Genomic DNA, 20,452 nt, shown 5'->3' with positions numbered 1-20,452 from the left:
GGTATGTTTTTATCATCAGACTGACGCAACGAGAAAGAAAAACTTTTTTTCCCTCCGGTTACTCTTTTTTCATGTACGCATCAATCGGAGATGGAAGTTCGGTCAAGAGTTGCCAAGTCGATTGCTCTATATTTAATAGTCGATTTTCTCGTTCTTCTCCGTGGTTACCGACCCGAGTGGGAAACAAATATGCTGGAGCTAAAGATTTTCATTTTTGAATGTCGTAACCGGAAATAATAATCACCGTTAAAATCCAGCTCGGAATTGAGCGGATAATGTATAATTGAGCGATGTGAGTTTTAATTGATTATTTTCACTTATGTCAATTACGTCGATGCGGAATTCACTTACGAATACCAATATCTCTATGAATAACAGATCAACCGACTACGCGAAACTTGACGCGGTGCGCGTTTGAAAACATTCGGAAAATCACGGCTTCAATAATGTGATAACAAATTATTATTTGGATGGAAGAATCGGAAACGGGCGCAAACGCTTCTCGAAATTGAGCAATCGAGCTGATTTTTTGACATTTAAACTTCCGTTTCATCCGCGCTCAGACCGCTTAGACATAGGGGAGACCAGGGAAAAACGGGATACCTAAGGAAATATTGAACTTTTCAGAAGTTTGGGAAGCTCTGTCTATTTTTTGCTCCCAAAAACTAAGAAATGTACTGGAATTCTTTTCAATTTTCAAAAAAAAAAAAAAAACAAAAAATTCCGAAGCAAAGCGGGGTACCCCTCAAAAACTCATGAAATTTTTTTTTTTTTACCATGATTTTAATTCAATGCACTTTGAGTGCATTTTGCATCCGTAACCGAGTGCTTCCGACTTACCGCTGTAAGCGTTGAAAGCGATCTCAGCGCTTACAACGCTCTAACGTACGTCGAACGCACCCTTTGTAATTCAATTCGAAATCAATGATATGAATAATAAAGAAGATTGCCAATGTTTATTTTGTAAAAATTTGTATTCTTTATCCACTGAATCATGGATTCAGTGCCAAAATTGTGCGGAGTGGGCACATGATTCACGTGCAAGTGTAACCACACATGATGATCCGCAAACATATCGTAAACAGTTATCTGCAAGGCAGGATAATCGCAGATACACAAATACTTTCTGTACATCTGTGCAAAAACGTTTTCACTTTGGAAGTGATGTAAAATAAAGAGAATTTGAAAAAACGAAGTTTTTGAAAAAAAAACTCAAAATCCGAAAAAACAAGATATTTTGGAAAAAATATGTATGTTTCATATTCTTTTTGGACAAGTATAAAATAAATTGAAAAAAAAAGACAAAAATTTCTCTCATTTTTCGGGTATCCCGTTTTGCCCCGGTCTCCCCTACATAACAAAAGGGTATCCGCACAAAACAAAACGTTGTATCGGTCTAATGGATATGCAAATATGAATAATATATACCGTTTTTGATTGAGTGCTATAACGCATCGAGGATCTCACCTATATCATGTTTTATTTGGAAAACTTGATGTTTTTCAATGTTATTATTGCCATACGTGTACTTGAAAAATTGCGGGAATATTCGCAGTCCGCGGGGATAGACAAATCCCCTCTCTTTGTAACACGCAGGATATCGCTCCGATAGCCGCATAACGTGTATGTGTGTGTGTCTCTTTAACCGTCGAGCTTGCGTTTATTGGAGTTGTCATTTTGCTCGCAGTACGGCGATGTACAACGAGATCTATGTACAATGTACAAAACGATTACGCTCTCACCGAACGATTTATACGTGTCGTCAAATCGGAGCATTTTTTTCCACTTTTTTCTTCTTTACTCTACCATGAACAGCTTTCGTCGTTTCAATCTATTTCACTATCGAATCTACGCATCGGACATTCTGCTTTGACTCAACCGCACGGGGCGACCGGACTCGATAATCGTTCGGGTCAATCCATTTTCCATCAACGAACATTTTAGTCTAAAAGCTAACAACCAAAATGGCCAGGCTATTTTATCATCCTTTAAACCCAAATATCAACAAATCCTGAAAGCCCCTTATGGAAAAAGCCCCCTATGATGGATTCAGGTGTAATTCGATGGGGGAAGAAAAAGGTTAAAGTATCATCATTTATTTTTATTGGAAACTGTTTGTTTATGTTTGCGATCCAGCCAAAAAAATGTTTGTATCGATTGATCGGTGGAAAGGTGTCGCCAGATTTAATTATAACTAAAAAAATAGTAATCATTTTTAGGTAATAGCCCTGGCTTTTTTCTACAAAGAATTTATGTATTGCAGAAGCTGTAAAAAAAAGGCAGTTGAACGCAGTGGTGGGAAGAAATTGAAAAAAATGATTAAAAGTGTGGCATTTTGTACGAGATCGTATTGAGGGGACATGAAAATGGACGCGTGGAGGGGATAGCGCGCGGCTACGGCATCCGTGCTATTTCGGCATGTCGATCATATTCGGGCCCTGCTGTCCTCGTCGCACTCGTTGAGCGAGAAAAGCCGAGCGTTTCCGAAGAGTCAGCTGCTTCAGTTGAGCGTCTATTTTTTCGGTGTGCACTATCCCCTCCACGCGCCCATTTTTATTCCCCTCAATGCAATCCCGTACAAAATGCGCCACACTTTTAATCATTTTTTTCAATATCTTCCCACCACTGTTTTTGGCTGGCTTTTTTTTCAGCTTCTGCGCAATTCATAAATTCTTTGTAGAAAAGAAATCCAGGAACGATACTATTACCTAAAAATTATTATTATTTTTTTAGTTATAATTAAGGAGGTCGGGTACAAAAGTCTAAATAATTCAAACAGATTTCTTATGCCCGGAATGTATACCTAAATATATGGAAACGCTATACTTGTACACGTGAACTTTAGTCATCAATTACTCGATAACTGTACAGAAGAAAAATCTTTAAAAAATTTGTATTGTCAAATTTGGCACTAAAGAATATGTTCACCAAATTTTATTAAATTCTTATCACTTTGAAATTTTTTTTATGTATTTAACATGATTAGCATGACAACATTGTATCGTCGCTATCCACCCTCCTTAAGTCTAGCGACGGCTTTCCATCAATCGATCGGCACAAACATTTATTTAGGTGGATCGCAAACGCATAGATAAATAGTTTGCAATAAAAATAAATGATGATACTTTTACTTCCCCCCACCCACCGAATTATACTTGAATCCGCCATAGGAGCGCCCAGTCAGATCGACAGTTTTTTCACAAGGGGCCTTCAGGTTTGTTGATATTCGAATTTGAAGGATGATAAAATTACCTGGCCATTTCGATCGCCAGCTCTCCGACTATTTGTCCGGCGTTTGAACAAAGGATCTTTTTTTTTCAAAAGTCGTCAAAAGGTGATTTTCCTTCCGTGAGAATAGCGTTTCATGCGTTTTCATTCTTGAACAAACCTCCGAATTTGACGCGACGAAAACAAAATGACAATAACCATTGTAAGAAAATGAGAGCAGTGAAAAGTGAAATTTACGTTAAAAAGAAATTTTCAGAGAGTTTCCACGAGGATTTTCAGACAAAACATGTTGGAAATCTGATGCATTTTTCATAATTGGAAATTATTATTTGGGATTCCAATCGATCGTTTGTTCAGAACTTATCGAGATATTTACAAAGAATGGATATGTCATCCGAACGAGAAGATCAAGAGCAGACGTCAGTCGAGTTAGCACTACACACCCCAACGATTCTTCGAATTTTGAGTTTATCACGTTTTCATATTTGATAAAAATTATGCCACCGATTTATAAACGAAAATCAAAGATCATAATCATAACTGTGCTTTTTTGTGTTCTTTTGTTAAATTGCTCTTTCTTTAGTTAGTTTCTTTGTGCATTATACTGGTGCTCGGGTAACAAGTATTTATTATGACAGAGCATGCGTTAGCATATCCTTCCCTTCGATCGATGGACTTACCTCGGATTCTCTTCCTTGTGCATCGTACTACTGTCTCTATTATTAAATCCACTCGTTACTATCGCGTCCAATGCGATAGATTGTATTAATCTTTTGTCACCTGTGAGCACAAAAATAAATCATTATTCATCGTAGCTTCCTGCCGCGATTATCATCACCGCTTATATACACCCGAAAAAAAAAAAAATATACGTCCAAAGCGATGAATATTCGATGAAAGGATGAATGCGGAATCGATCGAAATCTGCATGTATCAATATTAATGCACGAGCAGCTCGTTCGAGTAGATCATCGGAGATTTAAAAAAAGAACGTGGTTCATTCATTGTTCAAAATAATATTACGAAAAATCGTTAAAAGATCAAGACGCTACTTACTGAATGAAATAACGGTCAATAAAAATTCACACAAAAATTAACTTCTCAAACAATTCGTAGCAATTGCGCACGTTCCGTCGTGAAGAAATGAAATTCGATGCATTTCATTTAGTGAGCTAGAATTTTTAAGTGCTTTCGGACTTTTTATCGCCACGTGTTTATATTATTATATGGGACTTTTCGTTGGAAAGATTATGGAGTTCGATGATGCGAGGAGTGAGTGTGTTAATCGATTCGAATCCATACGTACAATAATATGCATCCCTGTCTGGCTTGCTCGCTTGTTTGTCGTGCGAGCCGGGACTCCTTGGTCTCAATGACATCCACTTCCAGCCGGGCATACGGCTACGAGCCAAGAAGTGGAGTATACGTTCCTCTGGGGAAGCAAAACGTTTTTCCGAGGCCGAGCTGTACTCGCAGTAGACCCAATCAGGATGCACTTTCCAATTGGTGCCATTGAGATAATCGGTCACTGAAAATTACAACAACGATTTCGTCGTTATCGTTATTGCGGTCACCATTTGGAATCATCATTCGATGGCATACTCAAATTTTTAACGATCATACAACAATGACTCCAATTTTTTACGTTTGGCAAGTGTTGCTTATCGAGATTCAGGGTCGAAGGAGCGACGAATGTTCGATTGTAAAAATTATTCACCATTTATGATCTCCAATTTTATTTCCAGCTCGGCAATTACTTCTAGCATGCCGTAACCTTCGGGCAATGCAAGTCCCAGAGAGAACGGAGTCCCTTCGATCGGTTCATAAAAATAATTGTGTCGCCTTATCGTGACCCTCTTCTGCAGACGCAAACGGAAAAATCAACAAAATAAATTCCGTTCCGTGATTAAATCTCTTAAAGAAGGTATAAACAAATGAATAAATACTGATTTCATTCCAACTCACCATATCGTCATAGTGTATTTTCACCGCAAAACTCGTTTCTCCCTCTTTTTGTTCAATCATATCACGTCTAAGCTGTTATCCAAACGAAAATCACATTATAATGTAAAATCGAAATTTTCATCATCGAGCTCTTGCAAATTAGTGAGAAAAACTTTTATTACATTTGTTTTTCCAACAATTCTCATGATAAATATATTTGTTCTTCGAATATGTTAATTATTGATAATAATGGAAAAAATCTATGGGAATAAATACCTCAAGCAAAAGGGAATTATTCAACGAATGCGAGGGTCCGTCAAATTCGGCCAATTCCACTTCCGACAAGTCAACACTAGTGTATTTGGGCTTGAGTGTTTCCGAATACTGAAAAGCACGGGAAAAGTTGTTTGAGCCTGGAAACTTTGATATATTTATTAAATTATTCAAGAAAGTATCAAGAGTTTTTAAGTCATACTCACGTTTGGACTTCCGGGCTGCAGAGGGAATATTAAAAAGGTATTTTGTTACAAATTATCGTAAAATTTTGCAATTAATTAAGCAATTCGCGTAAAAGCTCAACTCACGAGTGGACGCAAATCTGGATGGTACAGAACTCGACCGTTGTTATCGACTATAAAGGAGTAGCCATTTACTCCAAGCTAAAGCAAATAGAAAGAGAAAAAATTCGTTACGAAAAACTTGCTCCCAATCGCCTTTTCTTTATATATATTGAAAGAAACGTATCGCATTTGGAAAAATGGAAATGATCCGTTCGCACCTTGTAACCTGGTACTAGTTTTTGAACTTGTTCGATTGGAACATCAGTCCCAACGATTCCTAGGAGATTTGCAGTTTTCACCTGCAAAAATAGAAATAGAAACGTAAATTTCTTCGAGTCGTTTATTATCCATGTCAAAGTTTATTCTTTTTTAAGTGAATCAAGTACAGGGGCTCCGTGACATCTGGCCCAATAACAAAATATCCTAAATCTCGTCCACGTGCTAAACATCTTTGTGGGGTGTGTTGGATAGTGGGGTGGGGCATAATATAAATTTCGAGGCAAAATATCCTAAATTTCGTCCACGTGCAAAACATTTTTATGGGGATGTAGGACTGCATACAAAACAGAGAGGAAAACATTGGCTGTCCCATGAAGCAAGTTGTTCTAGTTTGAGTAACGATATTAATCATATATCAAACGATCAAGAGTACACCTCAACATGTAATTACCGAGAGAGGATATAAAGTCAACAGATATTTTGTCTTGTGGATATTTTGTTCTGCGGGTATCGTGTGGTCGAATATTTTGTTGCGGATATTTTGTCGTTAGGACAAAACGCGTATTACTATTAAAGAAATATAATAATTATAAAAACGAATCCGGTTCGATTGTTTTCGCAACTTTTCTCTATACTTGACATAAATTCTACAGGTCATATTGACATGGAAATTTGAAGCATGATGCAAGTCATGTTTGTTCCTGGAAATCTAGGAAGTTCATTGATTTTATATTTTTAATGTTGCCTCAATCTTGACTCACGAATACGGATGCAATTTCACGCGGTTGAAGGTTTAAATCGTAAGGCAGACTCTATTATTTCATCAATGAGATTCTTCTCTCCTGAATTACAATTAAATTTCTAGATTTTTCGAAAGTTGGAATAAAAATATATTGCTCGAATTACCGTGTGATTTCGCCTATCTAAAATTGGCGCAGTCACAGAAGTCATCAGCTGTCCTTGTTCCTCCGCACCGAATCGACTCGTCTGCAAATAAATTTCAAGCTCATCACTCAATATCTCTTTCAACTTGTCTTCATGCATTAACCTTAGACCTGTAGATTAAATAAAGACAATTTATTCTGTTTCGAGAACCGATATTAACTTTAAATTCGGAATAAATTTTTCATCAAATCGTTGTTAAAAATCATCGATGCTGACAAGATTTTAATGGATTTTCGCTTGGTTTTCAAGGACCAAAGTTCCGTGCACCTCTAAACTCTTCTCCTGTTTAGTTACCAAGTCATTTTGAACCAACGGGAAAACGTTTGAAAAAACATCAATTTGGAAGAAAAAATTTTTAAGGAATATACCTGTCCACCGATGTATGCTGGTGTCCAATGAATCGGATGGTCGTGCTGATAAAGAACCATCGGTCTCGCCAATAACTTGACGTACTCAAAAACTTTGTTCTTCACGTCCTCGATGGAAGTTATTCTCGCGTAAAAACCTGTTCAAAATTTAACGGAGAATAATAAAAACTGTGCTTCTGCAATCGCAGCTCCGCGTCGATCGAAAAGGAATAACAACATTCGCAAAGCTCTTTTTCTGACTCTATACACGTGTTTGGCATACACGAAAGAACAAATGATTGATCCAATGAACTCTATCCAATAGAACACACACACACACACATGCACGCGCGCGCACACACAAATTACGGAAAACCGCCAAAACTGTATATGCGGATAGATGAAATATATACCTGTGCGGTTATCAGAGATAGTTCGAATCCAAAAGTATTGCAAGAATTTGTTTTGTATACGGGATATTCCATACCAAGTGGACCACCCCCATTTTGTACAATCTCAAAATAACTTCACGAAATTTGCTGTGTCGTTTGAAATGTCAGAAACATCTACAAATAATTTCAAATTTTTAATTGCTCAATTATACCCACAGTTTTTGTTTTTCCGTTTTTTTTTCGATTCTCTGTGTATTGAAAACTAATAATTACATGTCAAGATATAAACTTTCTGTTTTTGCACATACTTTCTAATACAACGAATTCCTTAACGGTCCATAAAACTAAAAGATATGATTTTTTTTTTCATAGAAAAGAACTCTTTTTAGCAGAAAGCTGAATATTTTAGAAGTTTTTGTTTCTTCTGTTTTTAAATGACAAAAAAATTGACGTGATGGCAAATCAGTATGTAGAACACTATGCTTTTAGTGCACATACTGATTTGCCATAACACCAATTTTTTTGTGGTTTGTAGAAAAGAAAAACTAAAACCTCTCAAACTCTCAGGTTTCTATAAAGGGTCCCTCTCAATGAAATTGAGGTAGTCCACTTGGTATGGAATACCCCACCTATTAAAGCGTAAAGTAATTCCATTTGGATTTTCACGGTGTTGCGAATATGTGCATGTATAGCCGTCGTGGATAAGAAGCGACTTTCCTTTTTGCGATTTTAGAAATTTGAGCGGTTGAATAGTACAAGGCGCGATTGATACTAAACTACAATCACGATTATCTACATACAATAGATGAAGTATATCAGCGCACTCTAACGTTACTGCTATCCGTTACTTATTCATTCTCCCATCGACAATACTCAAAGCATACACACATAACATTCAGCATATCGATTAATTCGTAATAAATGCCTGTCCTTCACATACTAACGACGTAATATTTTGTTACAGTTTTTTTTGGTCCTGTGATGTTTTGTGTCCGTGATTTTTTTATGTGAGATATTTTGTCGTGGTGATATCCGTGATATTTTTTCGTGTGATATTCCGACTGTGATATATTTAAACGTACTACCATATCTAAAGATATTCTGAACCCACCCCACGATTCCGCACACACATTCAAATATTGACTCATAAAATGACGTTGATTTGTAGCGATGATATTTAGGCGTGTTATATTATTATGTCGTCTCACCGACGAAAAGTATTTGATCCCATTGGAAAATGCCGCGCCGAAGAATAATTGCATGCTCTCTCACTCACTCACACAGACGCGCACGCGCACAGTATTTTGACCGAGGAAAACGAAACGAATTGAAGCAACAAAACTTATTTGTCAAAATATGATCACAACGGAGTACCGACGAATACGACTCACCTTTATTTTCGCATGCAGTCTCCTTGAGGTCGGGACTTTTATCACCACCAAGTAGGTACGTGAAAATTCTAACTGGCATGTGAGGCCAGTTGTAACGTTTTATAAGTTCTTTCGAAGGTGCTTCGGTATTTGACGTTATCAACATTATCGCTTGATTGCACTGCGCTCCGAGATTCGTTTTATTGTACTTGTACAGTATTTCGAAAGCTGTGCCAATAGCAGCGGAGACGTTCGACGTACTTTCCGCTTGTATGGTGTAGAGTGAATTTTTCAATTCTTTAACGTTCTCCGGAGATGCCTGAACCAAGCTGTCCTTGAAACACTGAACCGTTTCTTCGGCATTCTCCCCGTAACGATACACGTTCACGTAATCATTCGGTCCAAGTGTATCCAACAATAATTTCGAGGTCGTTATTGCAAGACTTCGCGTCTTTCTCGATGAAAAACTTCCGCTGTCCAACACTATTGCCAAATCCTTCGGACTCGTTGCCCCACCGACGAACCAATCTAACATCCGGAAGTCGAATACCTCCGGGTTTTCTTCCGAATATTTGCTCCGAGATTCCTTGCCTCTCGGTGGCCAAGCCGTTGCTGTTGACAGTTATGCAATTTTCTTTTTGGTCGTTTTATTCAAATACCTCGTTTTTGCCCTCTCGAGACTTACCCTTTACCCGAAATTGTCTTGAAAATCTCGATGAAACATGATCGCTCGAATCAAAATTTTGTCCAAAATTATCAATATATTGTTTCGTCTTATATCAGCAAAATTTACATTGGCAATGTTTTTTTTTTCTCAAATTCGAGGATTTTCGATAATCATTGCAGATATATTGGACTTTGAACCTTCAAAATTTCAGCAAAACAACGAATTTCAGCGAGATCTTACGAAGCATGATAATTTTACTGAATTTCGTGGAAAATAAGTTTGGAAAAAACCCGGAAAAAATCATTTTTTTTCAGTTTCATTCGATTCGAATAAACGATCGAGTTATATTATTTTTCGAAAAAAGGAAAATAGTTTCACTCGATAAAGCTCTGAGCATTGTTTCCGCATGCGCGCGTTCGCACCTACCTGGAAATCGTCGTAAAAAACCGGAAGTAGCCCCGTAATACTGCCAGGAGAGGGTTGGATCGCTCTCGTAATTATTTACGAAAATCGGATTGAGGTAATCGCTCCACAGTAGTCCTGCGGCGACTTGATCATCTGCACACAAATATTTGTACACGTTCCGTGAAAAAAAGTTGCACGAACCTGCTCTGATGCAAGAAAACCGACGAGACACAATAAAAATTTTTAAAATCATTATCCAAAATATTGTCGAAAATACATTTTTCTTCAAATTATAGTTTCCAAGAAATTCTACATCGCAGTGTGAACTCAGAGAAATACTTCGGACACCGAACAAGAATAGATTTTTTATTAGATTCTTCTTTTTAGAAAGCATCTAAAAAATTGAATCCCCACACGACTCGATCTGCCAAAATTGAATCCGTATACGAAGGTCATTATTTTTGAGTTTTTTCTCAATAATTGTATGAAAAATTGAATGTGCCATAAATGTTGATTCTTTGCGACCATATGTACATATGGTCAAAGCTGTTGGTGTACGTAGACTCACCGGTATCTTGAACACCTGCGGGTAGCAGGACAGCTGAGAGATTAATATTAACAGGTAAGCGATCGAAATGAGGATTCGGTACTAGGAACATTTTGCGAGCTCCCTCAGCGACTTTGCCATCATCGGTGAAGACGTTCAAGTTGTGCGAAGAATAGTACTTTGGTGACGATATGGACTCTTTGGGAGGCGAAACCGCCGCTTGTTCGGCGCTCTCCACTAATCTCTGTAACCAAGTTGCATTATTCGTACGTGATCTGCGATGTTTCGCTGAAAACTCAAGAGAATTAAAGGCTTCTCCTACCATGACAGCATTTTTTTTAAAGTCCATCATGTTCTTCACTTCAGCAGCCATTTCTCTGACCAGCATTAGGCCGTCTTTTTTGGCGACGCTTGCCTCGTAGTGATGATATCTCTGCGATGTTAATTAAGTTTTTTTTCCCCCGATCAACTTTTGTCAAGAAGAAAACGGATCGTCGATCGCTCCCCAATCTTTTTTGCGTCTCGCGCTCAATTTTTAGAATACCGAAAAGTCCACGCATGTCTGGAGAAAGAACACGTTTGATCGAGCGAAGAAATCGTCGAACTTGATGTTCGACGTTGAGGCTCGAAATTCGGTTGAAAAAATTTCGGATTCTTTCTCGAATTATAACACGTTATTCCCGAAGGAATTCAATCGAATTCAGTGAGTTATTGTTACTTAAGGATAAAAGCCGAATGAAGCAGCAGAAATTAAGCAAAAGTGAGTCGTCAACGAAAGGAAAATTTCGGTGGACGCGAGACGAAAAAAGTTGGTCCGATCGGAGGTGTGACCGCGTATAATTTTTTCTCACCCTCTGTATGTCGCTCATCTTCGTCGCCTGTCTGCCGAACTCCCAAAGATCCACGCCAAACTTGATCGCCCAGTTTCTTACCCTGGAAAACATTAGTTCTGCTTGAGCGAATTATCGGGGAAGAAAGCAGAATGGAATATCGCGAAAGGGCAAAGGTTCAAAGGTTGTTCTCCTCTTTGCTCCAAAAGGATCGAAAAGCTATATAACTAACGCGGTTTCGTCTATACCGAAATGAAAAACTCAAAAAACGGCAGCTGCTGTGCTGGCTGAAAATGTGACTTTAGCGAGGCTCAATGATCTAGCTGGCTCTATAGAGATTCTTGCGCGGGCTATCCACACGGTTGTTCATACAGATGTAGAACGAACCCGCGACTCCCACGATCGACATTTATATGCGCCAATTGCGCGTGAATGCTATACGACAGGAGCTTCGCATCGGTGTACGGTCCACGTACATTTGCACACTTTATATATGACAAGCGCCTATCCGTCGCGGCTGTCATCCATACGTCGTATGTTTATGTTCATAGTTCCGGCTTCGTGCGCGAGACCGCATTTGTGTACGTCCCTCTACGTGCATGTGTTAAATCGACGCAGATATATATCTGTATATAAAGTTTTGTCGGTGTATATCCGTAATCGGATAATCCCATTCGCAAACTTCACCGCGTCCCGTGACTGTTGGCAGGATATATCTGGAATGGTTATACGGGCGTCGCGTGCATGTGCACCCCTGTCGGAGTGAGACACCGGCGGCAGCAATTATCGTGTGGCTCGTCATACTCCATACTCTTCACTACCCCGCTGCTGCCGCCACCACGCGTGCTCTCTCTCTCTCTCTCTAATACCCCGCTATGTACTTGCAATTAAACACTTTGCCTGCTTTATCATCCACGACACCTCTTACAAATAAAGATTTAAACACAGTGCCCACATGTTTCGTATAAGAAAACATAGTGCTGAAACATCCGGTTAATTACAGGCATGCTGCTGAGACCGGCGAATAATCGGAGGCCAAACGAAGACTCATTTATTGAAATAGGATCTGAGTTTCAGGCGTTTTTTATTTCTAATATATACATACATTATTTTGGCTTTCATAAAAACTGATGTTTGAACGAAAGTGTAAAAATCTGGCAGTTTCTTTAAGGGTCTTGAACGTTAAATAAAAGTGCCTATAAAAATAGTGATTAATTCGGCTACATATCTGCATCCTTCACTTTTCACTGTACCGGTGCAACTGCTCTACCGTGATTTTAAATATTTAATTTACTTAATTATTCTTTCCATTATTACTTTTATTTGTCGCGTGTCCCGAAGAAAAGCGTTTGTGCGTTTTATCACGTTCATAAAATATCCCGCCATTACCGACCGTTATCCCGGTATAATCTTACATAATTAGCGAGTTCTCCGTTTTTAACGTGCAAAAAGAAATTTTCAGTCGGAAAATATGGGACGAAAAGAAAATTACGTTTTGCATTTCGACGATCTCTTCGTGTTGATTATCACCGTCATATCCAGTAAAACCGTGAAATATTATTTTTATCTGCACTTTTATACCTGATATCGTGACACTCTTGAAGACAAAATATTTTGAATCGTGTTTGCACTCTTACGAATGAAATTCGTAAACTCAATGAAAATTTCATTGATTTAAAAGCTCAATTCTCTAGCTCAAATGGGTGTTTACCGCGCGTTTTGACATTTTGTGCCCGAGATTTGTTCATGAATAAGAATTTGTTGAATCGAGGAAAAAAGTTTCGTTGAAGCATCAAATTTCATTGCCTTCACTCACGATTATTTATTGCATTGGTTGGTTCGACAATTTTCTTGAATCAGCGCACGTGATCTCAGAGAAACTGCAGAAGGTCAATTGTCGTTGAGTCAGACTCTCGGACACTCGTAAGAATTCTCGCTCACCTGTTGGTGCATGAATCAGTGTACAACGCGGTGAACGGTCGCCCTCCCGGAATCGTTTGACCTGAGAGATGTCCGAAGCCACGGAGCCACCGCGTCGCTGTCCCGCACGGGACGGCAATCGTAATGCAAGCTCACCGTTTTCAATATTTAATCAGCTTCAGCCAGCTGATACGGATTAGGCTCTTTTAAAAGTGTTGAGAGAAATTTTCTTACAGGACATTTTGGACCGAAGTAACGAAGTAGCTGGGTTACCCGATTCGAGAGCAGAAAGACTTTTAACAAAATCGAATAATCCATCCCGAAATTCGTTTGTTACACTAATTCTTACTTCTTTGTATTCGCGAAAAGAATTGGACGATAAAAATGACCGCGACTACAATGGCAATCGGAAAAAATCCCTTTTTGCAAGTTTATTAAAATATTTACGTCTTTCACAGTAAAAATGTTGAAACTTTCGGGGTCACCTTTTCAATTTCTATCGGTATAGCAATATTTTGGAGCTTTTCATTACCTCCCTGTCAGGTTATCACGTGTTCGCGACACCCAATAGATGTGAAAATGAAAATTTCTGAAGAGAGAGAGAGAGAGATTGATTGATTGATTGATTGATTGGGTGTTTATTTATGCCCTAGCGAACTTTGGGGCACATAAGCAAGATAAATGGGAAAAAAAACAATATACGGATGGGAAATAAAAATAATAAGAAATTGATCTAACAAATTATAGACTATAGTGTAATACAATTTAATAAGGATAAGAATAGTTAGAAGCGGTTAGCGAGGATGAAGATTAGAGGCAAGGCTCGCACAAGAAACGAATGGTGATCCAAATAATGATAATCGAAAGCGAAGGATGTAAAACTAAGTATTGCTAACTTAAAGTAAAGAATTATCAAGACGAGAACGTAAAGGTTTTGATCCTGATCGTTTGTCATCTCGATTCGTTATTTACTTATCGAATACTGCGTTCAACAATCGAATACCGTTGTACGCCAGCGGTATTTCTCAAGGAAGAAATGGCAGGACAAAATAGATTGGAAAAGTATTAGTGAAATGAGTTAAGAGGTCAGAAATTGTTTTGGCAAGTTTGAAAAGTTTTGCTCATTACCAGTCGCAGGAATTCATATCGAATAAGTTCCAAAAATATAAACGTAACTCGCTCATCAGAAGCGTCTACGCCTATTTTTTTTGTCTGCTCGATCACCCTCCAAAAATCGTTGAAATTACAAAGAATTATTGACTTTTACAATCGATTATCCGATCCAAAAGTATCGAACGGTAAATGTACTGCTCGAACGAAATCAATTGGATATGTACGTAGTAATAAAAATGATCGAACGGACGCACCCTTCGGATGATAGAAAGCCCGGAAACTCAAACGAGCTACCTTCGCAGCCCAATCTTCCTATTGGATCCAACTCGGCGGCGTCCCTTTGATCCTACTACTACATACATTGATACACATAAGTATATGTAGGTGACATGTATATACACCCGTGAACATAGGGGTTTCTTAGTATCAATCCATCGTGAGAAGAAGGAGAAGGAGGGGGACGCGACGTCGCGACTAGCACGCCGTACTACGACGAGATTTCATATCGAAATCCCCCAATGCGTTGTCGCGCCCCTCCCTCGCCCGTTCCCTCATACCATCAGCACCAGAATCCCTCTTTTTTCTCTCTCATCCGAACAACATTTTTTTCTGGATTTCGAAATAAATATCGTAGATCATTGAATTCCACGAGAATAATGGGAATCCGATGACAGGAAATCGAAAAATAAAGGCGACCATCGGAACGTATGAAAAAAAGAAAAAAAAAGACAATATTTCGAAGCCGTTTCGGAACATTGAGGAATGTTGGGAATTAACAAAATCCCCCTTATCTTCGTTCACCGGTCGATCACACAAAATTTCTATGACCTATGAAAAGTTGGGAGGGACGAGGGAGGGAAGCATCCTCGAGTCCAATTTGTATACTTGCCGTTTGCATTAGCACACCTCAGAATGGGCGGTTCCGCAAAAAGGATTTCCAGGGATCTTATGATCTAAGAGGTTTGGCGTTGCAACGAGATCAAAGGACAGTCAGGAAATTTCGACTGGATTTTTAAAATCGAATATGATCGGAGATATTGAAATTCGAAAAAACACGTAGTTCGCTTCGAGTGGTGGGAATAATCGTGCAAAGGGACTTTTCGATCGAGGGGCTTTTTCAGATAAGTTTCAAAGTAAAAAATAGATGGTTAAAAATGTGCTTACGAAACATGAGGAATGTCCTCTTCTTGCTGCTGGCTCGTGCCGAAGTTTAGTAGGAAGAGTATGCCGAAGCAGAGCGTAATTCCCATGAAGCGATCCATATTGCAAAACGAATTGAAAGATAAGGATCAAGCAGGCTCTTAATTTCCTCGTTGTATAATTGGAGCGCAAAGTAGGCCTTTTTGTTCGTTTCTTCTTGTTGATTCCTCGTCAGGTTGTTTGTTCTGGGTTCACGAGAATCACGAGTCCCTCGCGTGTCTTCGTGGCGAATTATTACATAATGCTCAAGCTCTTACCGAAGGACGATTCGACACTGAATCGTGACAGATTTTTTCACATGTATCTTCCGTAGGGAACGTAACAACACACGTAACGCACATGTGAGCAGGAAGCGGCTCGAGTCGGAGGATTTGACCTTATTTCATTAGCGTAGTTTCGATTGATGATATCGCGCGAGCTGGTGCTCGACGAGTACAATCCAATGTTGGATATGTTAACGGCATAAATTTATGTGTATAAGAATACATTCATCAACGAAAGAAACTCGTCTTTTGTATATATATATATACGTCTAAATATATGTATATTCGTTTGTTCGTATTATTAAATATGTCTGTATGTATATATACACGTTTAGATTGATCTATGTTGTATATATATATCGTGTGGGTAGAGAGTTCGATATATTTTAAAGATGTTGGAGCTTGATCGGCTTATTTCATAACTCGTTGATCGCATTAGGCCCCCAAGACGCGCACCTCACAATGCCGAAGAAACCCTCCTTCGGCTGCGCTCGATTCACCATATAATTTATATATAATATTATATAGATATTTACGAAGATGATAAAATGATGCGGAAGAGAAGAGGGAAGAGATACGAAGGAAAATAGAGATATGCAATTTTCACTGCCTCCGGAAACATGTATCCGATATGATATTTATCCACATACATACGTAGAGAGAGAGAGAGAGAAGGAGCGAGAGAGATCTGTGTATACGAGTGATCTCGAAGGACTACACGCGCACGCACGCACGCACGAGCACTAATTCCTTTAAATATGTAAACTTTAACGGAGGCTCGTGTGGTTCACAAGTGCTGTTCCATCGGAGTAGAATTGTCTCGAAAAATTTTATACGTTTTCACTTTTTATCGGATCCTTATTCGGCAGGGGAGGAGGACGAGATCGATCGGAAAATATGTGCAGTATTAATCACGGTTGCATCAGTTGGACGATGATAGTTTTCTCGTCATGGTAAAACATGTTTATCCCTCTCTCTTCGACTAGTTTGCGATTAACAGCTAAAACAGGTATTTTAGCTTTTCCTTATATTTCGCAGTTGAAATTCACTGATATGCTGCGCGAGATGTTCACTTTTGGAAGTATACTCGGAGTATACGCGCGCGCGTGCGTGTTTGTTTTCGCGCGTGTGTACGTCACTGTATGCGTGCGCGTACGTGTGCGTGTGTGTTGTGTGTTTGCGCGTTTGTATGCGCGCGCGAAAGCGAGCGAGCGAGCAGGGGTGGAAGGGAGAGGCGAACGGCGACGGCGAAATTCAACGATTTCTCGACCAGGTTGACGGGGTGACCGCGAAAAAATCCATAGAAGCCTTGTTTTCACCCTCCGACGGTACACAACCGTAAATGTCAATGTAGGCTCTTATTTTCACTATTCCAATATTTTTCTCTTCATCTTGTTCATCATTGCTTCCTTTCGAAAAATACGATCGTTTTAATCAACGCCGAGGGTTCAGTTGTTTCAATGCCTGACAAAACTTGGCTTGAATATTTCACAGAAAATTAATCGCGGTGCACACGTTGCCCGTGGACTTTTCGCTTCATCCGTTGAATCGGCCGCGCGTTCCCACTTTTCTCCTCGACGAATTTTTGGGTGTTGGACACTCGCGTACTTTTGAGCTAATGAATTAGGCGTCGAGGCGTTCATAATCTGCGGAAGCTGCGAGTTATACGAATCGCACCAGCCACGCTGCACTAAGAATAATTTATCTCCGAGTTTTTCCGAGGTTCCCCATTCTGTCGAGGCTGTCGTGCTCGTTGACGGATAAGAGTATAAAATCAAGTCCTTGGGGCACAGGAATTGCACGAGACACGCACGAGTTATCGTTGTCGTCGATGAGCCGCCGCGTTGCGAAATAACCAACGAATCTTTTAAGCACAATCCGCACAGTCAACTACCGAACTCGTGTAAATACAAATGAAATATGTTTTATTGAATAAGCGAAAAGAGAGGCGGTGGTTCAGGGGAGCCCTATGCGTGCGAGGGGTCGTAGAAAATTGTACAGGCAAAACGCGGGTGGCGGGTAACGGGTGGCGGGCGGATCGGCGCGAGAGGCAAACAGGCGTCGTCGTCCCCGTTGTCGTCCTCGTCCTCGTCGTCGGTCTCCTATAGACAGTGTTGATGTCTATAGTCTTCCTTCCCGTATCCAAACGTACTACGAGTTACCGATCCTCGTTGTATGTGTACGGATGGCATGTACGCGCGTGAGAGACGACACGGCCCCGCGTCCTCCTCGTATACTCTCTTGCTCGTCGTTTTACGATGGATCCTCGCGAATACGCGCGGTGTGTGCTTTGCGAACGAGGACGAGAAAGAGAGAGGGTGAACGAGGCGCGGGGGCGGAGGCGGAGGCGGAGGCGGCGGCGGCGGCGGCGGCGATCCGGAGGAGGGTGTAGAAGGGAGAAAGACGAAGACAGCGGCGAACCGAAATCGGTGGAATCGCGGGAGGGGTGGGAGGAAGCGAGCTTTTAGCACGCCCTTGCCGAATACACGTAACCGGAGCAGGATCGGAACGTCTGAAGAAAGACGGCGGCGTCGGTGCGCGCGGCTGGGGAGTCTTGGCGCGCCCACACACAGGGCTCTCGTAGATTTCCCTGACGAACGGGATCCTCGAGCGATTCTGGACGTTTTCTCAGCCCTTCTGAAACGCTTCTTTCCCTCTTTTTATCGTCAGCATCGTTATCCGCTCTCTGTTATCAATGACTCCTGCGTGACGGTTGTCGTATACTTCTTTCGGCCCGTCCGCGGCGGTTTTATATGCTGTTTTTGTTGGGATTAAGTGAGCATTAACGGGCTCATGTGTAGGAACAGAAGTTGATTGGAAATGTAATAAAATCTCATTTTCCTGTAACTCGTAACGAAGGCTGTTGCGCGGTAAACTCGCGAGACTCACGGGAAAATTACTCCAGCAGAGAGAAGCAGAAAGGAAATAAAGGGGAGGGAAACACGGCTAGGCTCGTGTCGGAGCGCGCGCACGCGCGCCTCTTCCCACCCTCCTGTTATTTTGTTATTTTTCCAGCAGCACCTTCCCTCCCTCGAGGTACATCGCCTCTATCCTATTTCTCCTTTCGTTCGCTCCTTTTTCACCGCCCTCGTTTCAAATTGAGAGAAGCGCGCGCGCTCTCCCGTGTGCGTGTATGCGATACTCCTCGCACGAGACACGCTCTTTTGCAAAACGCGGGAGTCAAATACCGCGCTATACAGCCAGCCAGACCTTGGGGCGGCGGCGACGGCGGCAGCAAAAGAGAGAGAGAGAGAGAGAGAAACGCATGAGGAAAAAATGCAACGGAGCGAACGAGCGAGAGAAAGATGTGTGAGATGCGAAAATGGAAGCTCTATATCGCTCTTTTCTCGTCGGAGCCTTCGTCGCGCCCACGCATCGCCGACTTTCACCGATTCTATACGAATACGGGATTGTCCAAAAGTCCAAGAGAGAAGGAAGAAAAGAGAGGGAAAGAGCCCGCGCGCGGTAGAGGAGCGCGAGAAACAGAGAATGAAAAGGTCCACAGAAAAGGAGTGAGAAATGCAGCGGAGCAAGAGAGTGAAACACAGGAAAATTCAGTAGCAAGAGCGAGCGTGACAGATACATACCACTATAGTTGGACTAAAGCGAATAGAAGAACATGCAAGCAGGACAGAAAAGAGCTTCAAAGAGAGAGAGAGAGAGGAAGAAGCACGCGAAGGAAGTTTAGCTAGGGGTGAGAGCGCGGCTGAAAGGGTGCGCGCGCTCGCTCTCAAACACCCCACCGTGTGGACATGGTAAAATACTTGGTAGTGAGCGAGAACCGCGACAGGATAGGCATCGAGAAAGTACTCGCGAAGCGGCCTGCCAGCGGCAATACCATCCTCCTCTCACAAGCCCTCGATTCCCTCTTCTCTTCCTACGACCGCGTTTTTCTCTCTTGCCTCTCTCGCTTTCTGTGTGTGCCATATTCGCGCTCACCGTACCATCATCGGATCCAGCCTGGCGCCGGAGGGACTGCTGTGCACCACCCCACTCTCAAACCTCCCTTATTTCTCTCTACTCCATATAACCCATTGTGAGCCAGAGAAGCGTCGAACGAAAAGAGAGCAAGAGAGAGAGAGAGAGAGAGAGAGGGAGGAGGGGACTCGTAGAGAATCCCAGCTACACATCGCGCCCGCGCTTATGACCGTTTACTCCGCGCAAGCCCGGCATCATTGATTTAACACACGTCTATACCTTACGTAAAGGTAGACATTTCTCGGTACCCCCCCAGAAAGAGACGGATCCCAAACCCCCGGAATACGTCGGAACATGCACCAGCCGCCGTTCTTCTCTACGCCTTCACCCCTTCTCCCCCTTTCTTCCCTTCTCTTATTCTTCGCCTTCTTCTTCTTCTTCTTCTTCTGCATCTCTTTTCCTTTTCACACACTCCAATCAGATTTCTCCGTGCTTTCCCTCCCCTCCCTATATCGCTATCTCTACTTTTTTCGCACTACGTTCTATATGGTATATATAAACTTTTGCGTATCTACTGTACGCAC

General features: G+C 41.0%; 1 protein-coding gene across 2 annotated transcripts in view; it reads right to left on the bottom strand.

The window, feature by feature from the left end:
* Positions 1-18,338, bottom strand: part of stol (stolid) — a 29,028-nt gene extending 10,690 nt beyond the window's left edge. For both annotated transcript variants that reach the window (XM_043416573.1, XM_043416574.1), the window contains exons 1-16: positions 15,652-18,338; positions 11,476-11,557; positions 10,947-11,057; positions 10,646-10,868; positions 10,099-10,230; positions 9,027-9,617; positions 7,265-7,401; positions 6,858-6,938; positions 5,951-6,031; positions 5,757-5,831; positions 5,652-5,666; positions 5,449-5,556; positions 5,194-5,265; positions 4,946-5,087; positions 4,535-4,756; positions 3,909-4,008 (exon numbers count right to left, since the gene is read on the bottom strand). In XM_043416573.1, coding sequence (XP_043272508.1) covers positions 3,909-4,008; positions 4,535-4,756; positions 4,946-5,087; positions 5,194-5,265; positions 5,449-5,556; positions 5,652-5,666; positions 5,757-5,831; positions 5,951-6,031; positions 6,858-6,938; positions 7,265-7,401; positions 9,027-9,617; positions 10,099-10,230; positions 10,646-10,868; positions 10,947-11,057; positions 11,476-11,557; positions 15,652-15,749 — 2,270 coding nt within the window. In that variant the 5' untranslated portion in view covers positions 15,750-18,338. The remainder of the gene's footprint in view (positions 1-3,908; positions 4,009-4,534; positions 4,757-4,945; positions 5,088-5,193; positions 5,266-5,448; positions 5,557-5,651; positions 5,667-5,756; positions 5,832-5,950; positions 6,032-6,857; positions 6,939-7,264; positions 7,402-9,026; positions 9,618-10,098; positions 10,231-10,645; positions 10,869-10,946; positions 11,058-11,475; positions 11,558-15,651) is intronic.
* Between the last annotated feature and the right edge of the window lie 2,114 nt (positions 18,339-20,452).

The sequence above is a fragment of the Venturia canescens genome, chromosome 4 (assembly GCF_019457755.1).
Source record: "Venturia canescens isolate UGA chromosome 4, ASM1945775v1, whole genome shotgun sequence".
NCBI lineage: Eukaryota > Metazoa > Arthropoda > Insecta > Hymenoptera > Ichneumonidae > Venturia > Venturia canescens.
Note: the sequence above shows the minus strand (reverse complement) of the source record. Positions and strands in the feature narration are given on the sequence as shown.